Consider the following 17,239-nt stretch of genomic DNA (forward strand, 5'->3'; position numbering starts at 1 on the left):
CACCTGAAGCAGAGGTGGGCCAATGGCAGAGCACCAGACAGTTCGGCCTTCAACTCCTGTCGGCCCCTGCCAGCATGGCCAAAGATCAGGAACGCTGGGAGCTCAAAACACCAGGAGATCTGCTTTCGGTCCACTTTGGAACCTGTAGGATCCGGGGAGGAGCAAGGCAACGTTCCTTCTCCCTGGTTCCAGGCCTAATAAAAGCTTGCCTGGATACATGTGTGTCTGCATCAAACAGGCATTTAAGATGCAAGCATGTGTAACAAAGCGCATAGCAGAAATTGGCACGGCTAAGCAGCCTCTGCTGAAGCCTTCCCTGCACTAAGCTTTTAATCCTCTAGGCAAACAGGAATCTGCAGTGCTTGCAGCCCTGAAAAGCGCTTTGCGGGGGGCTGAAATACAAGGGAACAGCAACTATTTGACACAGATTTTAAAAGCAGAGAGTTTTAAAAACTAAATTACTCCACTGTCTTTACTTCTCAGGGCCAGCAGCCCTTGACTATTGCTGTGCCAGAAACCAAGCACTTTGAGAAGTAAACTTTGGCCTGGCATGGAGGCAAAGGGCAAGATCTCTGCAAGTGGGGTTGTGAAAGGGCTTTTTTCTTGCTCTCCCCCCATATTTTGTGCCCAAGATGTTGGCTCTAGGAAGCTCATTTTCAGAACCGGAAAACTTTCCAAGACTCTCCTGTTGCCCAGTCCTCATGTTGCCTAGGCCAACTGCTGCCAAAGCAACTAGGTTAACAACAGTGCCAACAAACTGCAATTTGAAGGGGAAAGTGCCTTCCACAGGGGCAGGCTACAAGCTGCACATAGGTGGGACCTTGGGGAATGTGGCTTCCCCTAAGGCCATCCAGTAGGAGAAGGCTTCTATTGTCTCTGGCAGCTCTGCTTACGAGGGAATACATTCTGCATGGAAGTCAGAGCAAAAGCCCAAAGGAGCTAGCTAGCTTCAACTTGGGGCCCTCTTTGTGTTTTGAGCTGCAATTTCTATCAGCCCTACCTAGCTCTGCCAATGGCCAGGGATTATGGAAGGTGTAGTCCAAAACAGCTGGATGGCACAAGGTTGGGGAAGACTAGCTTAACCATTGCAATTAAAGTCATAGAAGGACTGCTACGGATTGAACGCCAGTTCTGCTTGAAAGGGGATCAGTTTTGCCTGATGAGCCAAGGTAACACCAACGTAACAGGTTGTTCTGGAGGGGCAAGGGACCCAAAGGAAGGGAACAGTAAGAAAACAGAGCATCCTCAGACTTTGTATGGGGGACAGACAACCAAGTGAACCTGCAAGTTGTCCTTAGCTGGGGAGAAGAGAAGGGTTTCCCTGGGCTACAACAGAAGTGTTCAAAATGCTGGCAGGGCATCCTTTCCCACACTTGCACAGGGATCTCCTTGCATCAGGATTCATGCTTTACAGGGCAGAAAATACTCCACGCAGAAGCAACTCCAACTGGGGGCAGAGGAGGAAGCTGGCTTTTACAGACCCATAGAAAGTTTAATTGAGTGCAAAGAGAATTTATTTTATAAATAAAAAGGAGATCTAGGAGCATAAAGCTCGATCCACAAAATATTAGGTGGTGGGGAAGTCTTGCTGTGACAAAAATGTCCTCCATTACATGAACACGATGAGAAGTGCATCCCATGGCAACCATACCAGTTGAGTTGGTGCTATCTTCTAGTGGAATCCAGACATAACCAAAGGGGGAACAGCTACCTCCCCAGGGAATCCAAACTGAGACTTCAAAAGCCATGCGACTGGAGGGGCAAGATCCTTCCTATTCATCCAACCTCCAATGTTCCCAGTTAGTTACCTGTGGTGAAATCTGTGTGCCTTTTGAAGCAGGTTAAAATGAAGTAGCACAGGATGTACAGGCTGGCAAAGAGAAGAGCACAGATCTGCAGGAAGACAAGGAGACAGAGGTCAGAGATGGTATTCAGAAAGCAGAAACTCCCCCACCCTGGACCTTCCCCCACAGACATCGGAAGACATGGAGCCCACCTCATCCAAAGCAATTGCATCACATGAAATTCAACAGAGCATCAATGAGTCTTCCGTTCTGCAGGAACCACCTCACGACAGCAGCTCTGCCCCAACTTATCTGGACTGCAACTCATCTGTAAGCCCTGCCATAAATAGCATATTCTGGCTATCAACATTTAGAGGAAAAACTCTTTATAGAACTTTTTCAGACTGTAAACAACCCACACAGTTACAGCACCAACATTTCTTCTGCTGGTTTCATCAGAACTACCTCAAAATGACCTGTTCAGTGACAACCACGAAGTAAAACAAGGAGCGAACTGAAGACACTGTTTGACACACACCCCACAAGGGTACTGGAGAAGAAGTAGTGGTAGTCCAGCTCTGAGCCACACAAAGATTTCTGTTTGCAGCTACAATTCAGAAGCCATCCCCCATTAACCCTCCCTTATAAAGGAGATGAACGGGTTTAATTTCAATTTAGTTCCCCAACCAGATGTCAAGCCTTCCATTCCTCGCTTCTAATCTCAGCTAACCCTTCTCCTAAGCCACCCTCAGCACCAAGGTTTTCAGAGATGCAAGAGGAGAGAAATGCATTTTGATGTATTATTGGAGAGAAAATACTAGGGAAGAGATTACAGGTTGCTGCATAAACCCTACCAGAATATTCTTTCAATTGAGGTCATAGTCATTTGCAAGACAGCTCAGCCCTGGTGGCATAGCATCCACTACAGCAATCTTAGAAAATGTGTATCCCAACTATCCACTACGATTGCATTGCTGAGGGAAGCTTGACTCAATTAAAAATAATGCAACAATCTTAATCCAAAGATCGCAACTTCACATATCAGAGTGTCCATGTATCAAATAAGAGAATTATCGAAATAGCTCAACCTGACATCTCTTACCAACATTGCAAAATAATCTACTTTACCCTTCAGAATTTAATTCTCCTGTCGAACTCCGGATGTACATTAAAACTCATTGATGCAGAACTGTGCTGCCAAGACAGGAGCAAGCCACAAGTAAAGAAACATGCACTCATCAGCCACATGGTGCATCCGCTGAGCAGGGGGAGGGCCTTCTGGGTATGCTGATGAAATGCACCAGGAATGCCAGCCACTTCCCTCACCTGCTTTAAAAACTTCTTTGTGTAACACGCAGCGGCCAAGGGCCACCTGACAGGGAGGGGCACATTTAGAATCAGGGCACAGCTTTAGGATGTGACGTGTGGGAGGCACACATGGTACTGATCAGCTGGGATAAAGAGCTCTCTCTTGGCCTGCTTGGCCCATCATATAGCAATGGAGAATTCAATTCTCTGACTGCTGGTCTTCCTGTAGCAATGATATGCACCATCTTCACACAAGTGGAAGGTATCAACAGGCAAGGTGAAACCCGGAGTTGAAGAAGTATGTTTAGAAAAGCACATTCAGAAAACACCTGCAAGAGAGAAAGGCCCTCAAGGGCCTTCCCATGAGGATTGTGCAGGCTCAGCAGACCCAGAATGCAGGCTGTTGTTCAGAAATGTTTTGTCAAATTCCAGACTGACCAGGCTTCACTTTAAGGCACTAGCCCTACTGGCTCTAATCGGGTAGCAGTTTCAGGATACGATGCGGTGCTCATGGCAGCCACTTCCAATTACAATCCTAGTTCTTCTCTCCAGACGAAGCGAGATGATGGCAAAGATGACAGCCCAGTGAAACAGCCCTGCCCCTCCCAATGTTTTGGCTTCCCCAACATTCTGCAGTGAGCCAGCTAAAATCCCTCGCCCTCATCAGCAAAAATATAAAAGAAAGTTCTCTAGACTTGCATCAGACCTCAAGAGGACCGGAGTAATAAGCATGAGAGGGAAAAGCTTCAGAGAGCTCAACTGTTCACATAATCAGGCTTGTTAGTATACCGCATGCAAGTGCGATGGGCCATGTAATTCGGTGCCTCAGGTCTCTCCATGGTAATTTTTGTTAAAAGCAAGTTTCTAGGCCTCATTGGTGCAGAAGCTTGGAAGCATCTGCCTAATGCAGGCTTAGGGGAGAGATAACAAAGAAGTGGTTTCAGAGGCTAGAAGGTGGTGCTTTAGATCTGTGTCCAGGTCTGCACTACTATTAGCACCTACATTCTTGACTAGGAGCTCATGACACAGAATTACACCCCACCCCAAGCGTTGCTTCCAGCGAATGTAAAAGGGAAGCAAGCCGAAATGTAAAACAAAAGCAATCAGTCCAAGCCAACTGGCATCCTGTGCTTTGAAGGCTGGTCATTCCTGCCTGGGACGTGATGTGGCAGATTGCTATGCAGCAGGGCAGGTTAAGTTGCTGCCCAGAAGTTAGCTATTCAAACCAGAAAGAATGGGAACACCCTGCCACAAACAAAGGAACAGGATCAGCCCTCAAGTTGACCTTCTCAGTGGCCTCATCCACAAGACCTTACAAAGCTAGAAGCAGAGGAAAGCTATTTTAATAGCACACAGGGCTTGGTAGAGAAAATGGGTTCTCCTTCTGCAGCAGTGCTTTGAGTCTGGACGGTTATTTACCTCCAAACTTAAAAAGAGGAGAAACAAACCATTTAAGATGCTCACTATGAAACTTGGAAGGATTTGAGACATTGGATGATGAAAGATGACAAAGGATCGATACAGAAAGGAGAGGAGTGAGCATTACTGACTGAGCCTTCTCTTCCAATCCACCTACCCAAAGTACTCAGAGCACATAATGCTTTCAGGAATCCTTACAGCCACAATCCAAAGCATGGCAGTGCTATGATCTCTTCATTACTGAGAGAAGGCCTAAGAGTGAGAGCAGCTTGTTTAAGAACCAGTGTGGCGTGGAGGTTAGAATGTTGAACAAAGGCTTGCCAGACATGGGCTCTAGTCCCCGTGGGGCCACGCAGCTCACTGTGCGGCTTTGGGGGGGGGGGGGTTTCCTGGCAGTTGTGGCCAACATTTCCAGAAGGCACCAGGGCTGGGGAAACCTCAATTAGTGTGCCAACAGTTTTCAGTAGTTTTGTCTTTTTCTTATATATAAACAATTTATAAATAAGCCAGAGCATGCTAGTGGCTTATTTTTAAACAAATATTCCACTAAAAAAATCTATATAAAGTGTGCTTTGGTTCCCCCACCCTCAGATATTTCAGGTCAAGTACAAGCTTACTAGATAGCTTCAGGACAGTCATGGACTCTGAGCCTAATCCAACTCACAGGACTGAGGATAAAAATGGAATAAATAAAAAAGCAGGATATAAATATAATGTAATCACAATTATTGATTTGGTGTAAAATAAATTTGCTAAATTAGATCCCTTTCTAGTGATTTTGTGATGCAAACTGGAAATTCTGGTGCAAATGACCCTGATTAGCCTAATTTGCATAGCAAGGTTCTCTCCTCTCCTCTCCTCTTCAGAAAGTTTTCCAGAGAACCTATATCACTGAATCCTATGCAAGTTCCACTGTGTTAAATGAGGCTTACGCCTAGGTAAGTGCAGAGCAGAGGTGACCCATGGCCATTAGCAATTGTGGGGGATTCAGTCCTACAAGATAGAACTAATGGAATTACCTCATGCTTGAAAGGGGATAAAGCAGCATGGAATACCTGGAAAAATATGACTTAAGTCAATCGTACACAGGCAGGACTACCAGCACTGCTTGCACTTTCCTTGTCCAAATCAGCCAGAATCCTCCAGTGAGCAGAACTCTTATCCATCCAACAAATACAGAGAACCCGGTGGCTGTTGTTGACCTTTGCACAAGAGTCATGAACTTGTGCAAATTAAGGAGACGATAACAGCCGAGACAAACTCTGGAGCCGTATGCAGCGGGAGAGGCCCTGATGCAAGCACAAAGAAGTAATCAAAAGCTGAAAGTCCACATTTAGAGCTCCACGCTGTCTCTGCTGAGGCAAAGAGTATCTTTACCAGACCAGGTTGCTTTGGCTGGGTGGAGGCAGCCCAAGAGGAAGAATGTCCCATCAGCCAGTGTCCAACTGGGGAGGGACCATGGGTCCCAGCAACCCACTGCCTCTCCCACTTGGATTCGAGCAAGGCGCAGAACTTACAGAGCCACTTCCATACAAAAATCCACTAGTGCAAATTATTTGGATGCAGCTTGCTTCTTCACACCACATGCAAGTTTCACAAATTATTCACTGTGCTCATGTTGCCCAAGTGAAGTAAACCTAATATTCCAGGGTAGCACTGAAGGTGCAAGATGCTCACCCCTGTCTTTGTAACCACCTATTTATATGGTTGTATTTATATTGTGTTTTAATCTTGTGTTTTATGGGTTTTGCTTATTGCTATTTTTACCTGTATTTTAAAGATATTTATATTGCACTGTGAGTGCAGTGCCTTAGCTATGGGGCAGCATTCAAATATGATAAATAAATAACCCTCTAAGTCAGCCTTCCCAATCTGTCGTTCTTTAGAAGCTTCTGACTTTAAACCCCATCAGCCTCAGTCAGCATGGCCAGGAATGCTGGAAATGGTAGTTCACAATCCTGGAAGACAGCCAGTCAGGAAGTCTGCTCTAGGAGTAACTAGTCCATGCAGATTCCAAAGCCGCAAACAATGCAACTCGTCTCATTGGCAACCCATTCAGTAGCAGCTGCACTGGCAGAGTTCACTTCCACACCACGCAGGAGGTGCATTGTGATCCCTCAAGCCCTTTGCAACATATCTATACAGCAGGACTCCCGTATCTGCTGGTTTGGTTACCGCATTCTCAATTAACCATGGTTCACTTCAGTCCAAAGGAGAAGTTGTAAAATGCTAAAGGAAGTCTTTAAATGCCTCCTGTAGTGAAAATTCTTGATTTAATAGGGCAAGAAAAAAATGCAAAGGTAAGGATGAATTAAATTGGGAAGGATAGATGTGTACAGTTTAAGTTTACTTTGCAGCTCGCAGCTGGGCACCAGCTTGCAGCTCTCAAACATCTGACATTTAGTGTATGCGGCTCTTGGGTTGAGCAAGTCTGTCACCCTGGTATGTAGTATAGTGTTTGCCATGATCTGCAGTTTCAGGCATCCGCTGGGGGCTCAGAACCAATCTGAATGGATACAGGAGAGTCCTGCTATAAATGAAATCCTTTCTCCCTATGTGAGCCCCCAATCCTGGCCTGCCTGCCGAGATCCCCTGCAAAGGCCCTATGAAACAGGGATTGTGGCCTTAGGATTGTGGCCTTATGAAACAGGGATTGTGGCCTTAGGCTGCTTTGTGGCTCTGAGCTAACACTCAGAGGATGTTCACCGCTGTACATCTCCTGTGATAAGTTAAAAAGCAGCAAGGGTGAGCAACTTGCGGTCTTCCAGACTGTCTGGCCAACCACTCCCCCACACTCCACCACTGCCTGTGCTTGGGGAAGTCTCGAAGCCAGTGTGCCTGTGTGTACCAAGTGCAGGGGAACATGGGCAGGAAGGTCCCATTGCACTCCTGCCCTCGCGCAGCTGCCTGGCCACTGTCTGACCAGAATGCTGGTCTGGAGTAGGCAAAACCTTGGTCTGATCCGCATAAGTAATAGCAGCTGGAGGCCAGAACATCAGAAGGGCCACTAGCTGCCCACCCCTGCAGAGGGCAGAGCACCAGGTGTCAGAGGTGGGATGATCCTGTGGACATTTGGAACTGGACAGACAGTACTTAAAACTACAGAAGTGGGAACACCAATTGCTTTAACGAAGAATGGAATACGGGCACTTTACATATTCGTCTTTTACTTCTGCTAGCTCTGGGCAGAAGGAAAGGGCTACTCTCCTGCCCAGCAACACTCATGACCCACATGCATTATAAGACTTACAGGACATCACTGGCAGCCTTTCAGAACTTATTTCTATAACCATAAGGGAAAGAGAATTGCTTTTTTCAAATTGTGAGCTGGGATGGTTTTGAGAGGCTAATTCCACAATCAATACAAAATGTGTGCATTGATATGATGTCAGTGTGGACTCGTGCATGATGCTCAGCTCCCTCCTGTTGAAGATTTCCAAACAACTATGAAAAGGACCACAAAGATTTGGGCCAAGAAACCATTTGGATAATTTAGCCTTCTCCTGTAAGTGCAGCAGGGCACTGAAGGATAGAGAAGTATGAGTAACTTGTCAAAAGGTATTTCAAAGAATTCTGAGCTAGAAAAAAAGGTAGACAGGCTGTTCCTGCCACTCTGGGGATGAGACTTCGGCTTTTGAGGCTCTGGGAGGATGTTACAATTGACTGGAGACATGTGTTCCTACATCTCCTCTGCTAAGTGAAATCAGAGGGGTTGTTGAACATAACCCTTTTCTTTTCCTGCTGCCCTTCAGCTGCCTGCGGGACCAACTATTCTGGCAAACAGACTTGAAGAGCACCAGCAAGTGGTGGCGACTGGGGCACCACTGAGCGGAAACCCATCAGAATCAAAGGCCCCATTCTGTGCTGCAACCATGACCATGTCGGGAACGCTCAGCTCAACGCAAAGCCTCAGACAGCTGCAGACATCTCAAGTTTGAAGGACAGATGACACCAGAGGCCCGTGTGCAAAGTATCTGTGAGCCGAGGGGTCTGCACAGATGAATGCAAACCACAGTCTATTTTGTTTGAAGAATGCGCCAGGCAGCATCAACAAGCCCGCTAAAGGAAGGGTAACCTCAGAGCATACTAGTCTGGCTAACCATCATGGACGATCAGCATCAGTTTCAGCAGGCTAACAGAAAAGAAATGATTATGTTACTGCTGTACCTTAGATGAATTTCACAGTAGACGCCTAGTCGCGGGGGATGCAAGCCATCAAACACACCCAGCTCGTGATATGCATGACTATGACACCCAAATTCAGCAGTACCAACAGATGGTTTAGAGCAGCTTTCCCCAGGCTCCCGCCGTGCAGATCTGCTACCGCACAGCTCCTAAGCATCCTAGCAAGCAAAGCCTCTCTTAGTTACTTGGGCCACTGCAATAGTGCCTGGGGAGTGGATGGCTTTTGATCATGTGGCCTGCCAGGTCTTAACAAGAAAGATAAAGGTCTCCATGGTCTTAAATATAGGACAGGGTGACAGGGTGACTGAGTGATTAAAGGCACTGATACAAGATTGCAGTATCATTAATCCGTCCAATGTCTCTGTAATTCACATGACTAACATACATGGGAACAGTCAATGATGTGTGATCAAAGACGCAAGACATTGTTAGATCAGCCCCACTAGGAAAAACCTCATTAGAGGCTGGTGGAGCAACAGAGAGCATGCACACAAGGGAGAAGGCAAAAGAGGGGAATTCAGGAGTGTGGAGTTGGGCTATATTCAACAGAAAAGGCTTCATCACCCTTCATCCAACTGTCAAGCTTCTGGCTTCGACGGTGAAAAAGGTTTCTTGAAATCACCTGTCTAAATCTAAAAGTCAATCAATATTGGAGGATGCACCACAGATTCTGTCCAAGGAAAGGTTATTTTGATTGTTTCTGCAGAAGCTGCTGCCTGACACTGAAGGCAAATTCCTACTGGAAATCAGGGCTACAAGAGGAAAAGCTTGCATTTTAACTTTGAAACAGCGAGTTCGGTTGGTTATGCTGTGATGTTTCTCAAGAAAATGCTTAAAGGAAGGAGAAATAGAGGTTTCAAAACATACATCTCCCCAAGGATGATAAAGAATAGGTTAGGGGTTCAGTCACTGGGCAAATGTGTTTAGATGTGGGCGTGCATCCTACATCAATGAATTAAAAGCTGCTTATACCCATGGAGCTGTATGCGGGCATCTAGACCCCATCACAAATTACTAAGTTGCGGAGCGCAGGCCTGCACCACATATGAAAGGGGATGCAACAAAGATGTCCTCACACACCATCAGGGAGTGTTCAGCTATTATTCCTTCCACTGCAAGCACAGGCAGGAGTCCAGCACATCCACTGGGACTGACACAGCCACAGCTGAGACCCCCCAGCAAGCCTCTCTCAGCACAGGAATGTTAGTACCTGGAGGAGGAGGAACAACATCAGCCCGAGCCCCTGCATCTCTCACTTCTGCTGAGCTCCATCTACTCTGGATGCAGCTCATGCAGAAGGAGTAGCATAAGGATGATGGACACTGCAATGGCCAGAAACCTTCACCATGGACTCAAATGCCAAAGATCACACATCTGACATGGACAGTTGGAGGCAGTGTGGGTGTACTGCTTAGAGCACTGGCCTGCGACTTGGTTCTTTTTCCCTTGGCCATGAAGGTCACTTCTCAGTCTGATCCTCAGTCCGAGCCACCTCATACGGCTTTTGTCTTGAGGCTAAACGGGAGAGGAGGAGAGCCTCGCAAGCCATCTGGGATTCCTTCCAAGAGGTCAAAATGAAAATGCAGGGTGTCAATGTTCTCATCGCTGCATTATAAGAACTAGTCTTTTGGCAGAAGATCTGCAGGCAACTGCAGAACTGCAATGCATGTGCTTTTTGGTCAATGAATAGTCTCGGTAGGGAAGGGGTGGCGTGACTTGGTAGAAGATGAGAAGGCAAGTATTAAAGAGACAGGAACAAATGGTTGGTTTGTTTAGCCTAAAAGAAAATGGAGTACGAGGCAGGTGGGCCAATATGGCACTGTCATTTTGTTTCTTGATGTAAAATAACTGATATATGGAAGGCCCAGGCTTGGAAGAAGGAATTCTAGGAAACAGAGATGATAGAATACTGAATGGCCTGCCAGAATTATGCTCATCCTTACTTTGGATTTTCCTGAGATCATTCCCTCCTCAGAAAAAATAAGCTATTATGAATGCGACTGATTCCCCCAAAAAGCATTGCAATATGTAATATTTTATGCCTACACCTTTGCTCGGAAATAATTTCTGAACCAATACAAGCACAGCAACTGACCCCATGCGAGATCTGTCTGGATCACACTGGCTGTGAAGCCACACTGGACTCTGCGGAACCCTGCTGCAGCCACAAGCAGACTTCACCACAGCATCACAGAATAGAGCTGGAAGAAGCTAGTAAGGCCAAAAGCTCCAACCCCCTGCTCCGTGCAGGACTCCAAGCTGACGCCTCCCTACTGGCATCCTGAATGCCCCTATGTTGGGAGAAGCCACAACCTCCTCGGGTCACTGGTTCCGCTGTCATACTGCTCCAACGGTCAGAAAGTCCTTCCTGGTGTTCAGCCGGAATCTGGCTTTCTGTAACTCGAGTCCATTGTTCCATGTCCTGCACTCTGGGATGACTGAGAAGAGACCCTGGCATTCCTCTTTGACATCCTTTCAAGTTCTTGAAGAATGCCATCTCATCTCCCCTCCGTCTTCTCTTCTCCAGGCTAAACATGCCCAGGTCTTTCCATCTTTCCCTCACAGGGCTTGGCTTCCAGTCTTTGGATCATCCTTTTTGCCTGCCTCCCCGCCCCCACCACCCGAACCCTTTCCAGCATGTCTGCATCTTTCTTAAACTGGGATGCCCACAAATGGACACAGTCCTCCAGCTGAGGCCTAACCAGTGCTGAGTAGAGGGGAACTAGCACTTCACATGATTTGGAAGTGGCACACCTATTCATGCAGCCTAAAATTGCATTGCCTTTCTGGCAGCTGCATCACATTGTTGAGCTGAATTTCCAGACACTGTGCTGAGAAACAGCACCTGTGCCTTGTTTCCTAGCAGAGTTGTGCTGCCCCAGCCCACCAAACAGCAGTTCAGTGGCTGGTGGCGAGCACAACTCTGCAAAGAAGCCGGGCACATGATCCCCGTGTGCCCTGTTTCTCAGTGGAGGGTGCCCTACCCTGGAGGCCATGTGCCAAGTGTGGGGGACACATCTTTTGTTATTTTATTGCATTTCTATTCCACCTTTCTCCCATTCGGAACTTAAGATGGCTACATGTGGTTCCCAGGTGATTCTCTTCCAAACATTGACCAGACCCATGTGCCTTCAGTGAGATGCAGTCAGTGGGCTATGTGGGCTCCCCCTGGTCTAAGGGCATGAATTAGTCATGCCTTTCTGCACCTACTGGAATGCAAGCAGAGGAGTTAATGACATATGGGACATGTAGATAGCTGCAGCCAATAATTTAGCCATCCCCCACATGATCTCATGTTTCGCTATTACTGATAGCTATTATTTATTATATAACTTGTGAACCACCCAGAGAGCCTTCTGGCTATTAGGAGGTATATAAATTAAATAAATAATCTTCTGAAGCACCGTAACTTGAACCTTATACTTTCTCCTCAACTGTGTATGCACTAGATTCAGATTGGAAGACAGTGAAGAATTCATTTTTTGCATCCATCTTCACCAGGTAAGTAATTGGATAAATACATAAATTCAGGCACGGTTATCTGGAGACAAAATCTCACTTCACTTAGCTTATTTAAAGAGAAGTCTAACAAATCACCAGGTCTGGTGAGAATATACCTAAGCATTCTTAGAGTGGACAGTTTACAGATGGCACCAAATTATTCAGGATAGCAAAAAATGAAAGCACATTGCCAAAGGCTCCATAAAGGATCGTGTTAAACTGAGTGAACAGGCAACAAAGCGGCACATGTGTTACAAGGTAAGCAAGTATAAGGTGAGGCAAACATCACACCTTCATATGCACATTGCTGGGATCAAAACTGGCAGTGACTAACCATAAAAGTAGTCTCAGGTGCAAGGCAGACAGCTCAATCACATCAACACAGCATATAACAGCAGGGAAAGAGGCACATTCTGTATTGGGAGCCATCAGGAATGGCCCTGTAATGAAACTGCTGCTATGGCAGTGCCATTTTTCAAATACATCTAATATCATACTTGGAATACCAGGTACTTTTTCGCTGCCCCTCCTCAAAAGGATGCCACAGTGCTGGGAAAGGTGCAGAAAATTAACAGTAGGCTGGTATAACTTCTTTACAAGAAAAGACTAAAACATTTGTGTTCTTTTTGTCATTTCTTGTACTGTCTGTTTTTATCCTCTATTTTTAGTTGTTTGAAACCTTTTTTCCTGATTTTCCTGATGTTTTTATTGTACTTTTATCATTTGTTTTGATGGATTGTGTAAACTGCCCAGAGAGGTTCAGCTGTAGGGCAGTACAGAAAATAACAGAAAAAAACAATGACATGCGGGGCAGAAGTAGGTATGAAACAGTACTCTTCCCCAAGCTGAAGCTGCAGATGTTTTAGATGCCAACTCCCACTGACTCCAACCAGTGTGGCTAATTGTTAGATAGTCAAAAAGTTGTTGTCCAAAACATTTGGAGGGCACCAGATTGGAGAAAGTTATAATAGGGGTTTATTGAAATGTGTAGTGTAGAGAAAAGGGTTTCACTTCCCCCAAAACACAAGAGCTCAGGGTCCTAAAGAATACAGCTGGTAACAGATTAAAGAGAAAATATTTCTTCATGTAGTGCATATCTAATGTAATTCAATGCAACAAAATGCAGCGAGGGCCACTGGATAAAAGTATTTTTTAAGATAAATTCACGGAGGATTGGTCAGTTCACTGCAGTTCACTCCAGGCTCAGAACGCCACCAAGCAGCAGTTACGTGTTTGGGGGGGGAAGTATAGACAGAAGAGAGGGCTTGCACCCTGTGGGTTTCCCTTGTCGATCAGCCAGAAAGTCTTGGCGAGGTTGGACTAGATGGAGCAGACTTCTTTCACATTATGAAGGACTGAATGCTTTGTGCTTACCTGTTGCCATGGGCTTGATAGCATAACAGTCACCTCCCCAGGTGAACACACACATACACATTGAATCCCATTGCTAATGCCAGCTTGGCACTGCAGAGCCATTCGCTTGTCTTGCATAACTGTGAGCATTCCTCGGGCTAAGAGGATAACTGACTGTGATGGAACTCCAAATCCCTGCTAATACGCTCAAGTCCACAGATGGGACTCTGGACTAACCTTTGGCTCTCAAAGCCACACTGCGAAGGCTGAACTGCCTGCCCTTCTCCAGAGAGAGCGAGAGATGCCAAGAATCTCTCAGCTTTCCAATCCTCTCATATCATACATACTCAGCATAGGTACATGGCCACAGGCAGAGGCAGATGGGGAAATAAAGATGTGGCTTGTTATATCACCATCTCGTAACCCTTCCCAGCACTCTGAAAATGAGCTGCTTGGGAATCAGGTGTCAAAATGTGGCTTAGTACTCCCTGGGACACAACAGATTCTGCACTGAACTAGAAGGGCAGACCAGGGTAAGTCCCACAGCAGCTGGTGAGAGCAGCACAGCCTCTGCTAGAGTAGGTACAGCTACCACCTCTGAAAGTAGCTCAGGTGCCTGTACTACGATCAAACATGAGAGATGCCATACAGTTACACTTGCCTACTGAATGCTTCAATATTGTAATGGATTCAGTATCTTTGGCAAATCCCTCCTGACTTCCAAAAATTAAAAGATCCATGTAGGTGGATTTTGGCAAAACCACCAAGGACAAATACAATCTCCCTCCCTCCCACACACACAGAGTGAAATTTTAACAGGCTTGTCATCTAAGTCAAGAAACAACTATGTGGTTCATAAAATCCATCAGTATGGCATGGGGCAATGATTAGGGTGCTTGATAGGATGCTACGTAATTTTATATACTGTCATTATTCCCTGTCTCCAAGGACCTTGGAGTGGCATACGTGTTTCTCTCAACATTCCAGTCAGCTTCCTACCTGTCTAGCTTCAGAAATACAACAAGGTCACTCTAAAATTAAGGCTCAGGGGAAGGATTTATTTCAGAAGTGGAATCTAGTAAATGCATGAGCTTTGAGTATGAAGCAGCTCTTGATGTCAAGGATCAGTATGATTTAGAACAGTTACAAAGATAACTGTTACATGCCCAGTCTTTGCCACCACCTTCCGAATGTGCATCTTAACAGCAAAACAATCTGGTGCGTCTCCGTGTTCAGAACTGATTATATACCTGCATGCACTTAAAAAATGCACATGCAACATAGCTTGTCCTTAAAACAAGATCTTTGCAAGACCACATCCAAAAGATTCTCCCTTACTTTTGCACTGGCAGATGAAATGAGATATGACCTTCTACCAATCCATCCTCATCTGTTGGAGGAAGCAAACTTTAGATAGGCCATGCAGAGAGAGTAGCAGTGTAGGCAAAAGACAAAGGAAGGGCAGACAAGAAAAAGTCACAGTTACTTCCTTTCTCAATGTTATTTTGAATTATTTTAAACAGGAAAGAACAGCCTGTGACCCTTCAGATGTTTTGGCCTACAACTCCTACCATCTCTTACCATTGCCTAAACTGGCTAGGGCTGAATGGAGTTACAGGCCAAAGCATCTGGAAGGTCACAAGCAGCCATCCATGATTTTAAAGGTACAAAGTGAATCTTTGCGTACCAACCTGGAAATGTTATCTTTTAAAAGTCATGAGGATCAAACAGTTTACTCACTACAGAAAGCCATATCCAGTTCATTTGCAACCAATATAGATTGCAATAAAGCAAACTGGGATAGTTCTGACTTTAACATAGACAAGTTGTGCTAAAATATTTCCTGCTCACCAGACATGAGAGCAAACTACTATCAACCAGACCTAGCCTGGAATAAGTATTTGGACACCACAGACTCTGCTGGGACACAAAACTTCATAACCACAGGGCATGCCTATATCAGCTGTCTGGACACATACAACTCACCAAATGCCCAACTATTGTTAAATGCAAAACAAAGCTGAAAAGCAGCTACTAAATCATAGTGCCTCGAGGCAAAAGCTGGTCCATTTTAGCTTAAGTTTACCTGTAAAGCACCATGTATGTTGATGATGCTACAGGAATACTATTCAGAGTTTGGGCAAGATGACTCAGGCTCAAACCCCCACTTTTAGTCAAATCACTAGTTGTGAGTTACTTGACCTCACCAAGTCAGTTGGCTGCAATACTTAAAATACATCAAGCTTACCCACAGTTCTCAAAGCAGGTTGCAAATATAATAGAATGGTAACTGCTAAGATAAAACAAAGGCCTAACTCTGACGAGTAACGTCAAAATAAAATTACTCAGGCTTTTAACTACTAATACTGAGTAGCAAATATACTACTCAAAACTCTTTGAAGAAAGGGTGACATACAACACTTTTGGCTATTGGGCAGGATAAAAATTAATTAAATGAACAAACTATAAGCAGAATCCACAACCTCCAGATGCACTTGATATAAATAACTTGGTTACGCCTACTAGTAGCAACATCTCAAAATTATTTCTCAAGTTCTGTCTTACTGCTAAGGTTACTAGGGCACATCCTTGTGCAAGAGAGATTAATGCAATTTCCTCACCTAGTTTGTAATGCCAATGGGTGCAGGCATGACTTGCTGCTCTGTCCTATCCCGGTGGTTCTCCCTAATCCTTTCGCGTCCTTAACACAACTTCCTCACATGGTTGGCTAGGAGAATGCTAGTTGTTGTCCAGCACACCTGGAGGGCACACGGTTAGAGGAAGCTGCCCAACGACTCCTCTCTGAGGACAACCCACCCACCCAGAAAACCCATTCGTTAATCCGTTAACTGCTTCTTTAATGATTCCGAGGGAGCTCCCCGCCGCCCGTTCTCATTTTTTTCCTCTCCAGATCCCCGTCGCAGCGTACTCACAATGCACTCCCGGACTCTCTCGTGAAAGAGCTGCTCCCGCGCGGACAACACATCGTGTTCCACGGGGTCCATTCTCTGGTCCACATGGTTGAAGGTTAAAAGGGCTGGCAGAGGAGCTGGGGGAAGGAGGGAACGGGGCTCCCAAAACCCCACCGCAGGAGCCACCGTGAAAAGAAGCCCTCTCGCTGCTGCTGCTCTCGCTGCTTCTTCCTCCTCCTCTTCCGTGGGCGCAACTTTGAGAACGTTTCAACACTCGACTCACGTCACAATGTCTCCGCCGCTACGGGAACTCCGCGTTCCATCCTTAAAGGGACACGGCAGCCCACCGGCTAACCTACTTCGGTAGCCCGCGACGGGAAAAGGAAAGGGAAGAGCTCCCAGCTTCACTTACCTCCCCGTCAAGAAAGCGCCGATTGGCTGCAGCGGGACTTAATCCAGGGCTCGTTTTTCATTGGCTGTCTCGGGAGACTCAGGCTCAAACTGGTAGGCTGAGTACAACGCTTATTATTTCGCTATCAGCCAGCCCTTGTTGACAGAATAATGAGGGTTTGCGCGTTTTTCTTTCCAGGATGGATCCATGTTCTTGCTTCTGCTCTGCTCGAGCTGCAAGGAGTTGACTGCTCCGTACAAGTTTGGTGCTTGGAGGGAGGAGTTTAAATTGGGAACGCAGATCCTGCAGCTGCCTTAAAAAAAAAAAAAAATCGGGACATAACTGTAGTAATCATCTGCTATAGATCTGGTTTGATTGTTATAGCG

General features: G+C 45.9%; 1 protein-coding gene across 1 annotated transcript in view; it reads right to left on the minus strand.

Moving 5' to 3' along the window:
- LMBR1L (limb development membrane protein 1 like) overlaps positions 1–16,858 on the minus strand; it is a 37,952-nt gene extending 21,094 nt beyond the window's left edge. Inside the window, exons 1-2 of the mRNA XM_044449540.1 lie at positions 16,484–16,858; positions 1,809–1,893 (exon numbers count right to left, since the gene is read on the minus strand). Of these exons, the coding sequence (XP_044305475.1) occupies positions 1,809–1,893; positions 16,484–16,555 (157 nt within the window). The 5' untranslated portion in view covers positions 16,556–16,858. The remainder of the gene's footprint in view (positions 1–1,808; positions 1,894–16,483) is intronic.
- Positions 16,859–17,239: the final 381 nt, after the last annotated feature.

This window comes from Varanus komodoensis, unplaced genomic scaffold, assembly GCF_004798865.1.
Source record: "Varanus komodoensis strain SLA01 unplaced genomic scaffold, ASM479886v1 scaffold59_1, whole genome shotgun sequence".
Classification (NCBI taxonomy): Eukaryota; Metazoa; Chordata; class Lepidosauria; order Squamata; family Varanidae; genus Varanus; species Varanus komodoensis.